Here is a 19444-nt window from a genome sequence, read left to right on the forward strand (position 1 = left end):
AGGCGTACAGAAGAGGAAACTCCTTCCGCGTTCATTCCTGACCAATGAGAGAACAGTTGGTTCATGGCATTTGTTAACAGCTTTGAACCGCTACAGACGGTTGCCTTGTGAACACAAACGCTACAAGCGAAAAATTAAACAACTGTATCGATTTAGCCCCTGAATCGGAACAAAACAAACGGGCCACAGGTGTGAAAGAACCCTCAGACAGGTGAGTGATAGAGGGACAGGTGAGACTTGGAGAGACAGGTGAAACTCATGAGACGTGTCTCATGTCTAGGCCACACATCGAGATGAGATGCTCCGGATGTACCACGCCCTGAAGGAAGGCCTCAGTATCATCGGGGACATCAGCACCTCCACCATCACCACGACGATGCCTCCACCCGTCGATAACTCATGGCTGGAGGTGACAGGAATGCCATCTGGGCGCAGGTAACTTGCTAACAGATCAGCTGCTCCAAGAATCTGAAGTGTGAGTAGCCACTGAGATCCCGCTGGTCTCTGCAGGTCTCCCATGTCCAGTCCGACTCCACAGCGCCGGGCTCCTCCTGGTCCACCTCGACCCGGTGGCCGTGCTGCCCCCGGCCCCCCCTCACGTCCCGCGGTGTCACCTGATCCTGGCCCTCCACCATCCGTCCCCTCACGGCCCAACAGAGCACCCCCGCCTGGCGTCCCCAGGTACTTCTAGAGCTTTGTTTGGATGTTCCAGGAACCGCAAGGTCAGAGTCTGACCTTGGGGTGTCTGGTACCACCAGGATCTTGCTCTGGTCCTTTTAAACTGTGCTCACACATGTAGATGGGTAATTATGTTCTGGACTGTTGGAAACCAGGAACCCCAGTGTCCTTCATTACTGTATGAAAAATCTTTTAAATCCTTTGATGCTGACAGAACACCAAAGGTTGGTTCAACACTGGGTCACCACTTAACTTACAGGTCATATATTTATTTATTTAACTGAACCAAACCAAACATGTGAGTGTGAACGCATGTCCACACTTGTCACAGTCCAGGTGTCAGTGTGGGTCAGACCAGAACTTGTTTCTGCACCAGTAAGGGACTGTCCAGCAGAAGATGAGGGAACAGGAACTGATTTCTACGTTTTGGAATCAGGATCAGTTTAAACCTGGTTCCAGGTCTACTAGTCCTGGTTCCATCTTCGCTGGCCTCCGGCAGGAGGGTCCCCTCTTAAGATCCAGGTCCTGCTCAAGGTTTCTTCCCTCCTAAAGGGGGGGGTTTCTTGCCACTGTTTGGCTTAAAGGGGACCTATTATGAAAAACAGGTTTTCTCTTGCTTTAACATATATAAAGTGGTCTCCCCTCAGCCTGCCAACTCAGAGAAGGAGGAAAGCAACCAAATTCTGCAGTGTCTGTACAGCCGCCCAGATGAGCCGTCCAGTGTGATGTGGCTTCTATGAGCCGTTCAGATTCTGCTCCCTTTCGTTACTTAACCAAAATGCAAACCACGCCCACAACTATAAAACCGTGTAACTGCATGCGAGCGTCCGACTATCGTAGCACTGCGTAAGATCGGACGCTCTCTGTCCATCTCCCTCCAGCAGCTGCCACTTTATTGAGGTTTTTGTAGTGAAATGAGGAGGAATCATAGAGATAACTTCTCACTTCAACTAACTGGATCAGCCGTTCCTCATCATGACTGTTTCCTACAGCGCTTTCAACCGGCTTTCAACCGGCTTTCAACGCGAGCGACAGGAAGAGAATAGAAGCAGGGCGCCCGACAAATGTTCAGCTCAAAACGGTGCACTGTGTCGCTGCGGTCAGTTAGGACAGTCCAATAGAAAATAAAGCAATTGAATTGATTTTGTTGCTGATGCTCGCCCGCATCGCATGCAGTTATGACACGGTTACTCCGCCGGACGGAGCTTCCGCCATTTTTTCGTGTATCGCGTCATTTAGGCAGCCAATCAGCACAGAGCCTCATTATCATAGCCCCGCCCACACAGAATCCTGCATAGATAATGAGGTTAGAGAATGGGAAGATAAAGACATGGCTCAGAGGCTGAATTTCAAATTTATTTAGCAAAAACAATCAAAAGCTTGTTTTTAAGACATTCAAGGCCTGTTTAAAATAGGTATTAGATGCCATGATAGGTCCCCTTTAAGGTTTTTCTCCTTCTAGTGTAGGTTTTTACCTGTCATTGTTTATGTTATGTTTATGTAATAATTGCTCGGGGGTCATGTTCTGGTCTTTGGAAAGATCCTGGAGACAACTTCTGTTGTGATAGATGCTATATAAATAAAATAAAATTGAATCGAATGGAATCATTCCTTGTTCTGGTTTCAGTTATGCTAGTCCTTTTTTTAGCTACACTAGTCCTGTTTTCATCTTTCCTTCTTCTGGTTTCAGTTCTACTGGTCCTGGTTTAAGCTGCTAGTTCTGCTTTCAGTTCTACTAGTCTTGGTTTCATCTTTCCTAGTCCTCGTTTAGGCTCTACTCGTCGTGATTAAAGTTCTACTAGTCCTGGTCTTATGGCACTTTTCCACTAGTACCTACTCGGCTCGACTCAACTTGGCCTGGTTTCTTTTCCATAACAATTCAGCACCTGCAGCAGAAGTAGGAGGTTTGAGTGAAGCTGCTGTGACGTATTTGATTGTGTGATCTAAATGGAGAAGACAACAACAGTAAAGATGTAGAACCTGGAGGAGATGATAGATGTGCTGCTGGGTCTGTGGCTTGTGTTTGATACCAAGTTAAAAAATGCTGGGAGCCACGAGCAGCTATGAAGTGACAGAGCTCCTGGTAGATCTGGTCGTTCCTTATCACCCGTCTAGATCCCTTTTTAATTCTCTCCTCAGACACCAGGTTTATGAACATCTGCACCTCAGAGTTGGATCACCAAACAGACTTTTGCGCTGACATTGCCTGTCGAATAAAAGGAACCAGAAACTGTCAGAGTCTCTTTCACTGATGTCACATCCTGACTCAGACGTCTGACTCCAACCCCCCGACCAATCAGTGGCCTGTAGTGTGATGATGTCAGATACAACCGACTCAGCCGCTTAGAACCTCGGCAGAGTAGTTACAGAAAAGTATCTACTCGACACCTTAGACCCCTAGTGGTAAAGAACCAAACCGAGTGGAGGCGAGTTGAGCCGGGCTGAGTAGGTACTAGTGGAAAAGTGCCATTGGTTACATTAGTCCTGTTTTCATTTTACCTTGTCCTGGTTTTATTGTACTATTCCTGGTTTCAGCTCTGCTAGCTCTGATTTCAGTTCTGCTATTCCTGGTTTTAGTTTTCCTTGTCCTTCTTTCAGTTCTACTTGTCCTTATTTCAGCTGTAATACTCCTTGTTTCAGTTCTACTTCTCATTTCAGCTCTGCTAGTCCCGGATGTACATCACAGTTCCTTAGGACCTCCGGATGTTTGCACAGATTATATCAATCAGCCCTGCTAAAATAGCTAACTGTGATTGACATGATGTCAGCATGTTCCAGACCTGTGTGTTCTGCCCACTTACAACATTGTGCAACATTGTACGACATAAACCAGTGGAAAACATCACAGAAAACATCACAGGACTCCACATCAAGAACATCTCCCAATTCCCAAACCCGCAGAAAAGGTTGTGCGCACTCCAAATATGGATTTGATTTATTTACTAGTTTTACGTGTTAGGATATTTATAAATGTCAATTAGGGGAAAGTGAAGCATTTTGTGCCTTAGGGTGAACTAAGGCACAAAATGTCCCGCCTTTAAACCCATTGCTACCTTAGCTGTCAAAACAAAGTGCAAAAATAAAGAAAAGCGACTTCCCTAACTCTCTAAACTAAAATAAACTGGGGAAAACACATCACCAAAACAATGGGCAGATCAACCCTACGCTTCACCAACTAATCTATTATAATGAAGTCTACAATTAGGACGTCTGAGAGAATGGAGTTGCCGCTACCGTCAGGGAGAGAGGGATCCGTCTGCCTCAGACGCCAAATATTTAAATGGTGGCCCATCCCGTCTCCACCAATCGTCTGCCAGCATCGGAGACCCAGGAACACCAATCAGGTGGAACCTAGTAAAAAAAGAGAAAAAGAACAAAACCAGCAAGGGCCAAGAGAACGCAGTCACTTGCGGCCAAGGCCGTAACAGGTTTTTGGACTTGGAAGAGACATTTAACCATGTCTTTTGGAGTGCCTATGGGATGGTGGGCCGTGGGTATCGGGTGCTTGGTCCATAGCTGTGGGTCATTCAGTCCCTGTACAAACAGGAAAGGAGTTTTTGCTAATCGTAAATTAAATTATCTCCAAGTGGAAGTTGGACTTCAGTACTGCCCTTGCTTTACTCTGCGGGGCGTCTTGACTCTACCTTAGATACAGGAGAAGTTCAGTCCTCCCAGCTGTCTTTATCACGTCCAAGACGCTGCGTAGTTTCCTGCCAAAAAGCAGCTCAAAAGGAGAACATTCTGTGGAGTGCTGGGGCACCTCCCACACTGCAAACAACAGTTGTTTGTTCCAACTGAGTTCATCCTCCTAAATAAAGTTATGAAATATGGACTTTAAAGTCTTGTTCAGCTGCTCGGTTAACCCATAAGTCGCTGAGTGGGAGACACTGGTGCCAATAGATTTAATACCTTATAATTCCATCCATCCATCCATTTTCTTCCCCTTATCCGTTCCCGGGTCGCGGGGGCAGCAGCCTCAACAGAGATGCCCAGACTTCCCTCACCCCAGGCACTTCCTCCAGCTCTTCTGAGGGGAGTCCGAGACGTTTCCAGGCCAGCCGAGAGACATAGTCTCTCCAGCGTGTCCTGGGTCCTCCCCGGGGTCTCCTCCCAGTGGGACATGCCTGGAACACCTCCCTAGGGAGGAGGGACATGCCTGGAACACCTCCCTAGGGAGGAGTCCAGGAGGATCCGATACAGATGCCCAAGCCACCTCAGCTGACTCCTCTCAATGTGAAGGAGCAGCAGCTCGACTCCGAGCTCCTCCCGGGTGACCGAACTCCTCACCCTATCTCTAAGGGAGCGTCCAGCCACCCTGCGGAGGAAACTCATCTCTAAGGGAGCGTCCAGCCACCCTGCGGAGGAAACTCATCTCGGCCGCTTGTATCCGCGATCTTGTCCTTTCGGTCACTACCCAAAGTCCATGACCATAGGTGAGGGTAGGTGCGTAGATTGACCGGTAAATCGAGAGCTTTGCCTTTCGACTCAGCTCCTTCTTCACCACGACAGTCCGGTACACCGACCGCATAACTGCGGACGCTGCACCGATACGTCAATCTCACGCTCCATCTTTCCCTCACTCGTGAACAAGACCCCGAGATACTTGAACTCCTCTAGGTGTCACAACCCTTGCAACGTCAGGCAGGTTTGATCAGAGGACATCGCCTTACTGCTGCTACAAGGTGGGCAGAATCACTCGATCCAGGGTCAGCCTTTTTGGATGGCGTGCTAAATGGGCCTCCACCAGGATAACGGCCATCGCTGACATTTTTGCTCACTCACGTTTTTACCTAAACTGCTCATGTGCACACGATGGTTGAGGAGCTGGATGGTCCGAACGACTTAATTTGATAAATTGTTTGTTTAATAAAAATGCAAAATAATCACAAAAAAACCCAGTTTAAACAATATGGCCAAATCCGCTACGACCTGATGTGTCAGTGCTGCTCACCGCAGACAGACTGCAGCTTCACCAGGAGCAATTGGTGGCTGATGGTTGCTGTTGATCCGCAGACCTAACTTGTTAAGGAGCATCAAACTCACTCTTGTCTATGCGGAAATAACACAGAAATATAAAGAAGGCTTCCCAAAGTGTGATCCATGGTGAAATAGGAAACTGAAGATGCTATATATAGATATATGCAGGCTATATGCGCTATATGTCCCGGCCACTGCAGGTTTCGGCAGGCGTTGGCAAGCAGCGCGATGCAAGCGTCCTGAGCCACCACAAGCGATTTTCAACGCTTTCGGAGTGAATCTACGGTTAGTTTTGTAACCGGTGGTGGTAGTCCTCCTATTGAGTCCAGGATGGCTTGCCCCTCCCGAGCAGATAATGGAAGGGCGACTGCCACTGCCTGGGTACTCTCAGTGAGTAGAGGCAGCGGCCGCCAGCCACTGGCATGCCATGGGTGTTGCCTCAAACACATCCAGGTAACTTTGGAGGTCATCCTCTGGGATCATAGATAAAGGCGAGATGTCAGGAACAGAAGAGGTATGCAGAAGTGTCCCAGAGCTGCCAAGGTCAGGTCCGCAGGTTGCTACTGCTGTTGGGACCTCCCCAAAGGCTGGATCCCAGCACAGCCTCCAGTGTAACAAGATACAGCAACCATTGGGTTCTTCCAGAAACACACAAACCAATCATTAACAATAAGAATGTTTATAGAGGGTATGCATTGACGTCACTTTCCAACTGGACCACGCCCCCTGACTGGCACTGAGTGGCAAAACATCATCAAAAATGGCTGCAACTAGTGGAGAAGACGGGATAACAGCCGGTTATCAGCTTAAATTAAAGGCAGTTGGACTTGACAGTAACCCGAAGAACCAGTGGTCCATGGACATTAATATTTGGCCAGGGATCGAGTTTCCTGATATTTATATGTACTTAATTTCTATGCCGGGGAAATACACGAAGCAAAGCTTGAAGGCTTACAAAAGTCTTGACCCTTGGTTCTACTTCAAGGCAGGATTTGTTGGCAAAATGTAATTGATGAGGGCACCGAACTTTATGATTTGACCGTTTAACATTAGCTACCCAAAAATCCAACATTACCTGATACAAAATGGGAACCGCAAATCCACATTTCGGTTCCTGGAATCCAGTTGTTTCTGCAAATGGCAGCGATCCATTTGTCTCTCTTAAGCTTATTTTTCGGCAGTCTGTAAAACGATAACTCCGATTTCTGGCTATATCTATGAGTACAGTCAATCGCACAACAGCTCTTTCCCATTTTAGATGTTTTCCATCCATCCATCCATCGTCCGCCACTTATCCGTTCCCGGGTCGCGGGGGCAGCAGCTTCAGCAGAGATGCCCAGACTTCCTTCACCCCAGACACCTCCTCCAGCTCTTCCGAGGGGAGTCCGAGGCGTTCCCAGGCCAGCCGAGAGACATAGTCTCTCCAGCGTGTCCTGGGACTTCCCCGGGGTCTCCTCCTGAGGGAGGAGGGACATGCCTGGAACACCTCCCTGGGGAGGCGTCCAGGAGGATCCGGTACAGATGCCCAAGCCACCTCAGCTGACTCCTCTCAATGTGAAGGAGCAGCGGCTCGACTCCGAGCTCCTCCCGGGTGACTGAACTCCTCACCCTATCTCTAAGGGAGCGTCCAGCCACTCTGCGGAGGAAACTCATCTCGGCCACTTGTATCCGTGATCTCGTCCTTTCGGCCACTACCCAAAGTTCATGATCATAGGTGAGGGTAGGTGCGTAGATTGACCGGTAAATCGAGAGCTTCGCCTTTCGACTCAGCTCCTTCTTCACCACGACGGTCCGGTACATCGACCGCATCACTGCGCGGACGCTACACCGATCCGTCTGTCAATCTCCCGCTCCATCGTTCCCTCACTCGTGAACAAGACCCCGAGATACTTGAACTCTTCCACCTGAGGCAGGACTTCTCCGCCCACCCGGAGAAGGCACGCCACCCTTTCCCGATGGAGAACCATGGCCTCGGTTTTGGAGGTGCTGATTCTCATCCCTGCCGTGTCGCACTCGGCCTCAAACCGCCCCAGCACATGCTGAAGGTCCCGGTCTGATGAAGCCAACAGGACAACGTCATCTGCAAAAAGCAGAGATGAAATCCTGTGGTTCCCAAACCGGATCCCCTCCGGCCCCTGGCTGCGCCTAGAAATCCTGTCCATAAAAATTATGAACAGGACCGGTGACAAAGGGCAGCCCCACCGGAAACAAGTCTGACCTACTGCCGGCAATGCGAACCAGACTCCTGCTCCGATCATACAGAGACCGGACAGCCCTTAATAGAGGGCCCCGGACTCCATACTCACCGAGCACCCCCCACAGAATGGCACGAGGGACACGGTCAAATGCCTTCTCCAGCTCTACAAAACACATGTAGACTGGTTGGGCAAATTCCCATGAACCCTCGAGCACCCTGCGGAGGGTATAGAGCTGGTCCAGTGTTCCACGACCGGGACGAAAACCGCATTGTTCCTCCTGAATCCGAGGTTCAACTATCGGCCGTAATCTCCTCTCCAGTACCCTGCCGTAGACCTTCCCGGGGAGGCTGAGAAGTGTGATCCCCCTGTAGTTGGAACACACTCGCCGGTCCCCCTTTTTAAAAAGAGGGACCACCACCCCGGTTTGCCACTCCAGAGGCACTGTCCCCTTCCTCCATGCAATGTTGCAGAGGCGTATCAACCGAGATGTTTTTGCGTTGCTCAAACTGAAAGTTTAGGCTGACACTCAGTCTTTCTGCCACTCAGTCTTTATGCCACTCAGTGGCCGTGACCCGCTGTGAAGTCACATCTGTGACGTCATGCGCATTCCCTCTATTGTGGGATTGTGCTCTTTTCAGAGCGTGAAACTCTACTCTCCTAGCACTCTGCCCCTGTTGGACCCTGATGTCGCGGTACAAAAACAGGGAGATGTTATTGATCCGAGTGAACTCAGCTGGTCCGCACTCGGCTCCCACCCTCACTTGAACTACTGCTACACAGCTGAAGCAAAACCACACCCACCACCACAGGCCCGACACCAGTGTATCATAAAGGCTCTGAACTCCTATCACACTGGAGTTTTCAGAAACAGTTGCTGTTATAGCATTTGTTTTCACCCAAAAGGAGCGTCGCAGAGGATAGAATGTGACATGTACGCGTTTGCTTCTTTGGGCTGTAGCCCCACCCCCTCATGTTGACCATATATGGTTATTCTTTCAGAATCTCTATCAGTGACCAGTGAGGAGTTCACCAACGGTACGTCTGCTGTCTATGTCTCTGTCTCTCCCTAACTCTGTGAGTGTGTGTGTGATCAGGTCCTCCCCATGTGACCCCCCCCCCCTAACCTGCATCATCTTTACCCATGTGACTGAGCTCTCCATCCACCTGAGGATGATTGTGTTTCTGTTGTTGTTTGTCTATAGTCAGAGGACTCCTGCATCCCACCATTCTAGTCCGCCCTCTAACTCTCAAACACAACGCTCACAAAGAAGCTGACTGAGCTTCACAGATGTTCCACATGTGTTTTGGACTGGTTCTGATGAACTGGTTGAGCTTGGCACCAGTTTGCTCCAGTCATCTTTTCCTGGTTCTGCAGTAGATCAATGAGGCTTCACTTGGCATGAGAAGATCCTATTGATGGTTCTGGAGCAAAACCAGATGCAGAAACATAATACAGTAATCCCTGGCTATAACGTAGTTCACCTTTCACGTCTCGCTGCTTCACGGATTTGCATTGTGCATCGTGTTCTGCATTCTTATTGGCTAAACAGTCTCCAAGCTTCTTCACTTCCTGTGTGTCAATAACGTTACGGTTTAATATGTACTGTACATGTATGTAAAACAGCTTGCCAAATTTAAGTTTGCAAATTTTCTCCAAAACCCATAATGTCGACAAAACATTCTGCACCGATTCTCCCGTTAAAATCCAATAACTCGGGTCGCAGTGGGGCGGTGCTGATCTCCGCAATTTGAAGCCTTGTATAATAATTGTAAAAAAAACAAATAAACTTCACAGATTTCACCTATCACGGGTTCTTTTTGGAACATAACCCCCCTGAAAAACGAGGGATTACTGTATTAACTTATAATTTACTGGTTCAATCTTGTGGCTCATGAGCCCAGACTGTTCTGGTTCAGGTGTGTTTCAGTCACAGGTTCTGAGGTTCCTTTCAGGTTAAATGGGTTTACGTCTTTATGTTCATTTTTTTCTTAGTCTGAGCAAGGGCCTGACCATTCCAAACTGGTTCCAGCTGGTTCCTCTTGACTAATACATGTGGACCTGTGGCATTGGTTCCTCATTTGGGTCAAACGAGCAGGTTCTGACAGTTCTTCTGCTTCCTGCTGGTTCTGACGGCTCCATCTGTCATCCCGATGTGTTGGTAGTGCATGTTCTGTCTCTGCTAGAGATGTTCCTTTGCCATTTTTTTCCTTTCAGCCCAAACTGGGTTCTGATCCAATACCAGATTTCTGTTTCTTTTATTTTTCTTTACTTTAGGATATTTACAACTAATCTTTCATGTGTGTAAGATGGTTGTCTCCAGGGCACTTTTCTGGGACAGAAAGTTTTCACTGAAACACATCGCAGCTTCTAATGGTCAGTTACAGCAGCACAAAGAAACATTGATCATGTTCAATTCCGTGGCAACACCGACAGGCGTGGCCTCTGCTTCTGGTTCTCTCATCCATCGTTACGTTATTGGGTGATGTCTTCTGTACCTCTGTGGCGTATGTTTGTTGGAAGATACGACGCCTTCATAAAGTAGACAAATATTCCTTCAAGTGGAATTCAAATTGATATTTTAACGTGGAAAGAGTTCTTTGTGCTGCTTTAAGTGATGAAAATCAACATCTGAAAATGACTGACGGGAGATCGTCATCCAGCATCATTAAAGATCCAGTATTTATTATTTTTCTCATTCGCTGTTATTCTTCTTCTTTCTTCCTGTATTTGTTACGAATTTCAGCTCTTTTTCATGACTAGCGGCTTTGAGAAAACACTATCAAATCATATCAAACTTTATTTCTAACGCACTTTTCATAATTAAATCAACATTTAACATTAAAACTCACACACTCATGGTTAAAAACACACATCTGGTCATTTTCACACACGTCCTCACATTAATACCCACACAGCACACATATATATTAAAACATAATCATGAACATCATAAATAAACATCATAAATAAATACCTGGCTTAACGCTGAGGTGAAGAACGATATTTTGGGAATCTATCCACACCAGGAGCCCCCCCACCAATGACCAATAAGGGCGTCAACACGGGGTAACCGCTGGCACCAGCCCCCGGGTCTGGCAGTCAGAAGGCGCGCCGATTTTTCCCAGTGGCCAACCGCGGTACTGCAACAAAAAATCCCATGGGGCCCAGAAAGCTTTTTTCCCATAGACCGCAATAGTAAAAGAGAAGCCTCTAAAACTGTTCACAGGAACCTCCAGCTGTAATCACCGACAATTACTAATCTTTGTATTCTATATTTTTAAGTCATGGACTTTATATCCGTCAAAAATGTTTTATAACGGCCAGAAAAGTCAAAGAAAAGTCTCTTTCTGGGCGTGACGTCACGGCTGACGTCACAGCCGTGTCCGTGCATTCCACGGATGTTTATATTAATATATATTATGTAATTATATTATATTAATACATTGATAATATATGTAATACTATACATGTAATAATATACATTAATTAAGATATTATATTAATACATATTATATTAATATTCGCGTCATTGCCCCGGGGCATGATGGGAGGCCCCAGAGCATCATGGGAGGTGACTCAACTGCGCATGCTCTATGGGCCAGTGTATGCGGAAGTAAACCCGGAAGTCAGAGATTTTTTCGGCTTATGCGCTGGCTGAGCAGAATGCATTGAAATGAATGGGCGGCCATTTTTGACGTCCCATCCAGTTTTATAATAGATCCATGGCTGGCACACACACTAATTCAAATCTTCCTCTTCTTCTGTAGCGATTCTTCTTCTTCTCCTGATAAGGTGTATTACAACTCTTTGTGGTACATAGTGCCAACTACTGTACAGGAGGGACATAGCAGTCAGGAGTCACTGATTTCAAAACGCAACTGGGTCCTTTCGACAAGACATGTGCAGTGCCCTGATATGTCAATCATCTGGGGTGGCACTTGGGGGGGCAATCAGATTTCAAGGGGGTCCGGGGCTGCCCCGGCCCCCCCTCTAGCTCCGCCTATGGTAGCCACTATCCAAATACACCTGCATTTGCAGCATTTGCAGCAAGCACTTTCTCAGTGTTTTTTTTTTTCCACGGGCTGGAAGTTCAACTTTGTTCTTATGACTACAGTCAGCACAAGTACAACGTGATCAGAGAGTTGTTAAATTCTCACACTCCTGACTCAGGTACAGAATGAGGGGACGGCCCTGACATACACGATCGGTCCCTCCTTATTTATGTCTTTTGGTCTACCTCAGGTGGTGGAAAAAGAAAGCGGCTCTTACATCCAGACACTAGACCAGAAGGGTCTAGTTTAAGGGTCTAGTTACCAGGGTTTACTTCACACTGATATCGCACCCAACAGAAAATGCCTCTTTTGGTTATTGACCATAACTGCATTTGTACATAACAAAAGTTTCACTACGAGTGTAGCCGCACAACTAAAAGGTTGCTGGTTTCAGGTTGCAACCTGGTGACTCCTCGCTGATCCGATGAACGAATGTGGTCTCGTCTGAATGTGGACCTACAATGGACTAATCGGCACTCAAGGACAGGGGGGGCAGGCTTCTGAAAGCCATGAACAGGAACATGAGGCCGTAGATGATGGGAGAAACACCCAAGACTTGTGAAGATGTCAAACGTGTTTCTGTAGCACTTAGACGTGGAACGCCACCAGCAGCTAGTTGTCAGAAAACCATCTGCAGCACATAGAATGATGCAATGTTTAGGAAATAGAGCCCATACGAGGTTATATTTCCGAAGGGCTGAGTATGATCTCATTATTTTTTATGCATTCACACGCAATAAAAACAACATAAGATTAAAAGAGCCGTACTAACTTTTGCACAACCGTAGTCGGTTCTGTTTTAATGGTATAACCTCCTCTTTCTGAGTTCTTTTTGACTTACTCTTTTCTTTTTTCTCTTTCTTTATGTTTGTCTGCTGTCCTTTTTCTCCCAGTCGTCCCACTAAAGGTAGCCCCGCCCATGGAGAAAGCCCCCAGTCCTCCATTGACGGTTAAACTGGAGAAAGTGTGTTTTTGTGTTTCTTTGAACCTTTGTCAGTGATGATGATAATTATTCGCTCGTTAACGACCTGTGAACCGGCGCCGAGGCGGCAGAAGTTTCAGGCGGGACAAGGCGTGTCCCCCATCAGCCAACCTGTCTCCCCACACACACTAACATACTGAAGACTTAGAGACGTCAAACATGTGAATATGTCTCACTTCTCTCTGGATATGCAGACCTGCTGACTGTCCCCTTCAGCTCCTTGATTGTTATTTCCTCCTCCTTGGTGTCTCCTCTGTATAAAGCTAAGATTATTCCAGATGTTTATTCACATGGTCAAGTACAGATAACAGTTCTAATATAGTGTATCCATATAGTATATATTGTGTATCCATTTATTGATTGATTTATCACCTGCAGCTGTAAAGTTATGTGTTTAAAACATCCTGTTTTACTGCTAACTGTTCCCCCAACTCTTAAACTACCACCTGGATCTGACCAATTACAACTGGAGTCTTATTGATCAAGCTGGTTCTGCCTGGTTTTTACGAGGTCCAGGAAGATCCGGCCTCCTTTAGCTTGTCCTTACCATAACAACCTGTTTTCTTTCACAATGGTGCTAACATGTACCTGCTGCTTCTAAATGGTTCCAAGGAGCTCCAGCTGGTTCCCTTTGGATATTGCGGGTCTCCCATGGGGGCAATAGCCCATTTCAGCCACTTTCAACTGGTTCTAACTGGTTCCAGGGGTCCAACTGATTCCTGTTATGGTTTACTGGTTCTTGATGGGTGAAGTGTCCTGTTCCGGCTGGTTCCAGTTGGCATCAATAGGTGAACCGTGTGAGAGGGGAAGAATTTTCTCTTTCCTGATTGGAGACTAAGACTAGGTGTAGGCAACCCTGGTCCTCGAGTGCACTGTCCTGCATGCTCTAGATGTTCCCTGCATCAACACACCTGATTCTAATTAATGGTCAGCATCCGCTTTTTTTCAACGTCTGCACAACTTTGCTAAGTACAGTCACTCAGGGTGTGATGAAGCAGGGACACATCTAAAACAGACAGCACAGTGGCATTAGAGGACCATGATTGCCTACCCCTGCTGTAGACTGATGTAGCAGCTGGGTTTCTTTAGCGCCATCAGGTGGAGCTTTGGTACCAACAGTTTCCATTGGCAGTGGTCCAGATTGAAACCTCAGAGGCTACAACTAGCTGTACAACTGGGTTCTTGTTGTTCCTTTCAGTCTTTGTGAATCCATGACAGTGCTTAAACTTTGGAAGGGACATTAGCAGAATTATGAGGTGATGTAATCATTCTTTGACAGTTTTGACGCAACATGAACATAGAAACCATGTTGATGCAAAACCTGAATTAAGAAAGTGATATGATCTTCTGCCTTTACACAAGAGCAGAACCAGATTTTTTGGGCCGTGCTGTGCCTATCCATGGACTCTATAAAAGCAACCAGACAAATCCTCTGAGACATCACCCACAGGGTTCTGAAGAATGCTTTTGAAGGAGACTTGGTCATTACCTTCTTAGCAGGAGCTGCCTTTGTCCAACCTCCAGTTAATCCAAAACTGCACAAATAAGTGGAATGAACAAGAATGGCAGCTGGTTGGAACAATTCTTAGATCAGTTACCACAAGTTATTTATTTTAGCTTAGCCTATGTCGTACTGACCTGTGATGCTAACTACCGTTACCTTACACTCATTCTGATAAATTCTGACAGAATAAAACAACCCTGGACCCCTGCTCATGGAAGCCTGTAACCAGGAAAGTCTCAGTGTAGTGATCTGGTCAAAATGTTGTTTTTACTTGAAAATGATGATGTAATTGTTGCATGGAAGTGTGTAAAACATGTCGAAATTCAATGTTTTGGTGTTTGTGTTTGGGTCCCTAAATCTTTGATGAACTCAGGCTCATTTGGAAATATTGTTTTGTTACCGATAAAACTGCTAAGTACATTAGATTAGAACTTTGTGACCCGATGTTGCGCCTGTAGTCATACCTGCAATAATCATAGGCATTAAACTGCCTCAGGTACATCATCTACAATCATCACAAGTGTAACATCTGTAGCTTTGACCAGTATTTACATTTGCAGCTGATGTTGGTTTTTATTGATGACTTTGAACTGTAACTGTTGATCTACCTGCTCTATGTTTGTGTATGTGGTTGTGTAGTATTAGCCTAGCTTGTAGCTCCATTTAGTTGCATTGCACTGCTAGCATTAGCCAAGCTCTGAGCGGCATTCAGCTGCATTGTAGTGCACGCATTAGTGTTAGCATTAGCTTAGCTCATAGCTGTGCTCAGCTGCATCACAGTGCAAGTATTAGTGTTAGCATTAGCCTAGCTCATAGCTATGCTCAGCTGAATAGCAGTGCTAGCATTAGTGTTAACGTTAGCTTAGCTCATAGCTGTGCTCAGCTGAATAACATTCAGAGCATTCGTGTTAGCATTAGCTTAGCTCATTCCTGCGCTTTGCTGAATAGCCATTAACATTAGTGTTAGCATTACCCAAGCTCTGAGCTTCATTCAGCGGCATTGTAGCGCTAGCATTAGTGTAAGCATTATCCTAGCTGCATAACAGTGCTACCTGAATAACATTCATAGCATTAATGTTAGCATAAGCCTAGCCCTAAGCTGCTTTTCAGTGCTAGCATTAGTATTAGCATTAGCCTAGCTCATAGCTGAGCTCAGCTGAATAGCAGTGCTACTATTAGTGTTAGCATTAGCTAACTTTGTCAGAGCATTAAGTGCAATCACCATGGCAGCAGGATGTGTTTTGTAGCTGTGCAGTGTTTTATCTGTTCACATTTGTGATAGCATGCCCAGTAAGCTGTTGAGTGCTTGTGAAGGTTGTGTGTCAAAGTAAAGTGTTGCACATCTCTGCGGCAGCGAGGTGAGCGCAACTCGTCCTCCCACACACACCTGTACTCATGTACACCCCCTCTGTGAAATACTGTATCTAAAGTATCTATATGAATCTTAATTGTACAAAATATCAAATGTCATGTATCTACCACACTGAGATATGCAGTGGCCCACACTCTAGTGTAAGTGTGTGTGTGTGCGCGTGTGTGTGTGTGTGTGCGTGTGTGTGTGCGCGTGCGTGTGCGTGTGCATGTGTCTGCAGTTTTGTTGTGTATCAGGGCCAACATGTTTACTTGAATAAAGTTATGTGAATGAGGATGATGAGTTCCGTTTCTTCTTTGTGACAAATTAAAGATGTCTTCTGTCCAGTGTTTCTCGACTCCAGGTGGCAGTGTTTTAAAAATATTTCCATTTTGTCTCACATCTTGAATACGAATAATTCTACTAGTATTCTAGGGTGTTTCTACTAGGTCTAAGTTGCGATCAGTGACTGTGGGCGTGATTAGAGTGTGATTGGTTGAAGAAGGTAACCAGTAAGGGCAGAGTGAGCGGGGAGCAGCGCTCGCCACAGACACAAAGAAAGCAAGGGCACATCGGGACCGTCTGAGGGAGAACTCGGGGCAGCTCGTGAACACATTGGTGAAAACACGGCTACAACCTAGCAACCACCGCCGTTAGCGGCGTGAAGACTCACTGAACTACAAAAACACTCCCTTTCTACGGCCCTGCCTCAGAGATCAGACCATCTGTCTGTTAGTCTGTCCATCCATCAGTCATCCATCCATCCATCCCTCCATTTATCCATAAATCCATCCATTTATCCATCCATCCATCCATCGGTCAGTCTGTCCATCCATCCGTCAGTCCGTCCATTCATTTATCCATCCATCCACCCATGCTTCCATTTATCCATCCATCCATTTATCCATCCATCCATCCATCCATCCATCCATCCATTTATCCATCCATTATCCATCCATCCATCCATTTATCCATCCATCCATCCATTTATCCATCCATCCATCCATCCATCCATCCATTTATCCATCCATCCATCCATTTATCCATCCATCCATCCATCCATCCATCCATTTATCCATCCATCAATCCATCCATTTATCCATCCATCCATTTATCCATCCATCTATCCATTCATCCATCATCCATCCATCCATCCATCCATCCATCCATCCATCCATCCATCCATCCATCCATCCATCCATTTATTCATTCTCTGAATCACTGTTCTCTGTTCTCAGAGAGCTCTGCCAGGAACATAAGGCACTATCAGGTCTTGCAAATATTGCGGAGCTAAGGCGTTTTGGGCTTTATATGCAAGTATTAAAATTTTGAATTACGTTTTACGGGGACCAATGGAGTGAGGCTAAAACTGAAGAGACGTGGTTTCTCATGTTGATTCCTGTCAGCACTCGTGCTGCTGCATTTTGGATCAGCTGGAGGAGATTCAGAGAATTACTTGGACATCCTGCTAATAACACATTACAGTAATCTGGTCTAGAAGATACAAACGCGTGAATTAGTTTTTCTGCATCACTCTGGGAGAGGATGTTCTAATTATGGGGAACTGGGAGGGAGGGACCGCATCCCCTGTTGGAAACTTCATGGGATTGTTCTGAGCTTTAACAAGAGCTTAAACAGTCATGTCAAACACTCATGTGGCTAGAATCAGAACCAGAACCAGACCTGGAACCAGGCTCAGGTACAACATGGCTCAGAACCAGGACCACTCTTGGCTTAGGGACCAAATCAAATCAAATCAAATCAAATCAAATCAAACTTTATTTGTATAGCACTTTTCATACAAATAATGAAACACAAAGTGCTTAACAGAAAAAAAAAAGAAAAGCAAACAAACATAAAACTTATTAATGCTTCCCCCCCCCCCCCCCCCCCCCCCCCCGCAGACACAAGCACACTACAATTCACCTAGGTTATACACACAGACACACACACAGACACATGGTGTAGACATGGCTAGGCACAGAGGATCCAGGTGACGCAACGTAACAGCAGGGAGCTGTCCACGCCAGGAGGTCTCATAGCCCGCAGCTACAAGGGGGGGGGGCCCACAGAGACCATCCCGGCCCGGACGGAAAGAGGAGTCCACACCACAGCGGTGAAGCTGTGGTGCAGAGCTCCAGAACCATCCAGGCCAGGACGACCCCCCAGGACGACCCCCTGCAGGCCAGAGTCACTCCCAGCATGGAGGCTCCCCATGAGGAAACACTGGAGCTAAAAGCTACAAGAAAACAGGATAAGATACATTAAAGGAGTTTATAAAAAAACATAAAAACATAAAACATACAAACATAAAATCCTAAAAGTATGTCTAGAAAGTAAGACATTAAAAACTAAAATAATAAGACAGTAAAATGTATAAAATAGACCATAAATAACAACTAAAATATTAAGATAAAACATTGAGATTAAACAAAAATAAAATACGATAAGAAAGGATAAACTAAATATAAAACAGAGCAGTAAGATTCAATAAAAATAAGGGTGAGCATAAGAAATGTAAAAGAGTTAAATGAGTCAGTTACAGTTTTTCTCAATCACTTTGGTACATTTTTCCAATCAATCTTGCAATTTGCAGAAGATCAAGTGCATTTCTCAAAACAGTTTGAACAAATAGCAAAACATTGTGGATCACCTGCAAAAGCCAGTCTCTTGCTCAAAATCCTTAGTCCATCCCTCAAAAGCAAGTTTTTGTGTCAATATACTTGTCAGTGCCATCAGAATGTTTAATCATTGTGTCATTGTGTACAGATAAGACAGTCAAATTAATTAGTCATGTTGGCAATTGAAGGCACTTTGAAGGGACATGTTGATGTAAAATGTGGTTTAGGTGTGATGACAAGTGTTGTACATTTGACCTCATATAATGTATACGTGTAAGATTGATTGGAAAAGACAAGATTCACATTTACAGAATGACTTCTTCATTGGCAAACATTGACATTGCAGTCCGTAAAGAAAAAAAAAGACAGCACTGCACATAACAAAGGTGAAATACAATACGTAAGTGTAAACATAGGTCAAAAATATAAACATAGGTCATACAGTCGGTAAACAAAAAAATATGAACAACTCCCCAAATTCTAATCTCAATCCTGATCTTCAGCTTCTTCCCGTTCCTGTCTGTTAGGCCACAAATTCTCATCCACGTCACACCTGATGTCCTCCCGTGCAAGGCAGCGTGGATAGTATCTTCTTGCATGCCTAATCCATGCTCTGCAGGAATCTGCAGTAATGTCTTGGCATGCTGCATCCATTGCAGCCAGAAGGGTCACTTGTGTGTGTGGCTCTCGGTCATACACCTTCCACCTCCAGGCTGAGAAAAATTCCTCAATGGGGTTGAGGAATGGGGAGTATGGTGGTAAGAACTCCATCACCATTCTGTTATGGTTTGCGTACCACTGCCTTACTAGGTTTGACTTGTGGAAGCTTACATTGTCCCATATTATGGCATATTTGGGCTGGGCCATATTCTCGGCTGGGCCACCTAGGATATGATCCCTGTACAAAGTGTCTAGGAATGCTATTAGACGTTCAGAGTTGTATGGACCCATCAGTGGAATGTGTGTCAGCACACCGTTATCTGATATTGCGGCACACATAGTTATGTTGCCACCCCTTTGGCCTGGCACATCAATGGTGGCTCGATGTCCAATAAGCCATAGTCAGCCCATGATTCAAAA

General features: G+C 45.9%; 1 protein-coding gene across 1 annotated transcript in view; it reads left to right on the top strand.

Moving 5' to 3' along the window:
• Nucleotides 1–16038, top strand: part of dnm1b (dynamin 1b) — a 50759-nt gene extending 34721 nt beyond the window's left edge. The window contains exons 21-23 of the mRNA XM_061729615.1: nt 281–435; nt 511–681; nt 12800–16038. Of these exons, the coding sequence (XP_061585599.1) occupies nt 281–435; nt 511–681; nt 12800–12860 (387 nt within the window). The 3' untranslated portion in view covers nt 12861–16038. The remainder of the gene's footprint in view (nt 1–280; nt 436–510; nt 682–12799) is intronic.
• The last annotated feature ends 3406 nt before the right edge of the window (nt 16039–19444 follow it).

Source organism: Cololabis saira, chromosome 9 (assembly GCF_033807715.1).
Source record: "Cololabis saira isolate AMF1-May2022 chromosome 9, fColSai1.1, whole genome shotgun sequence".
Taxonomy (NCBI): Eukaryota; Metazoa; Chordata; class Actinopteri; order Beloniformes; family Belonidae; genus Cololabis; species Cololabis saira.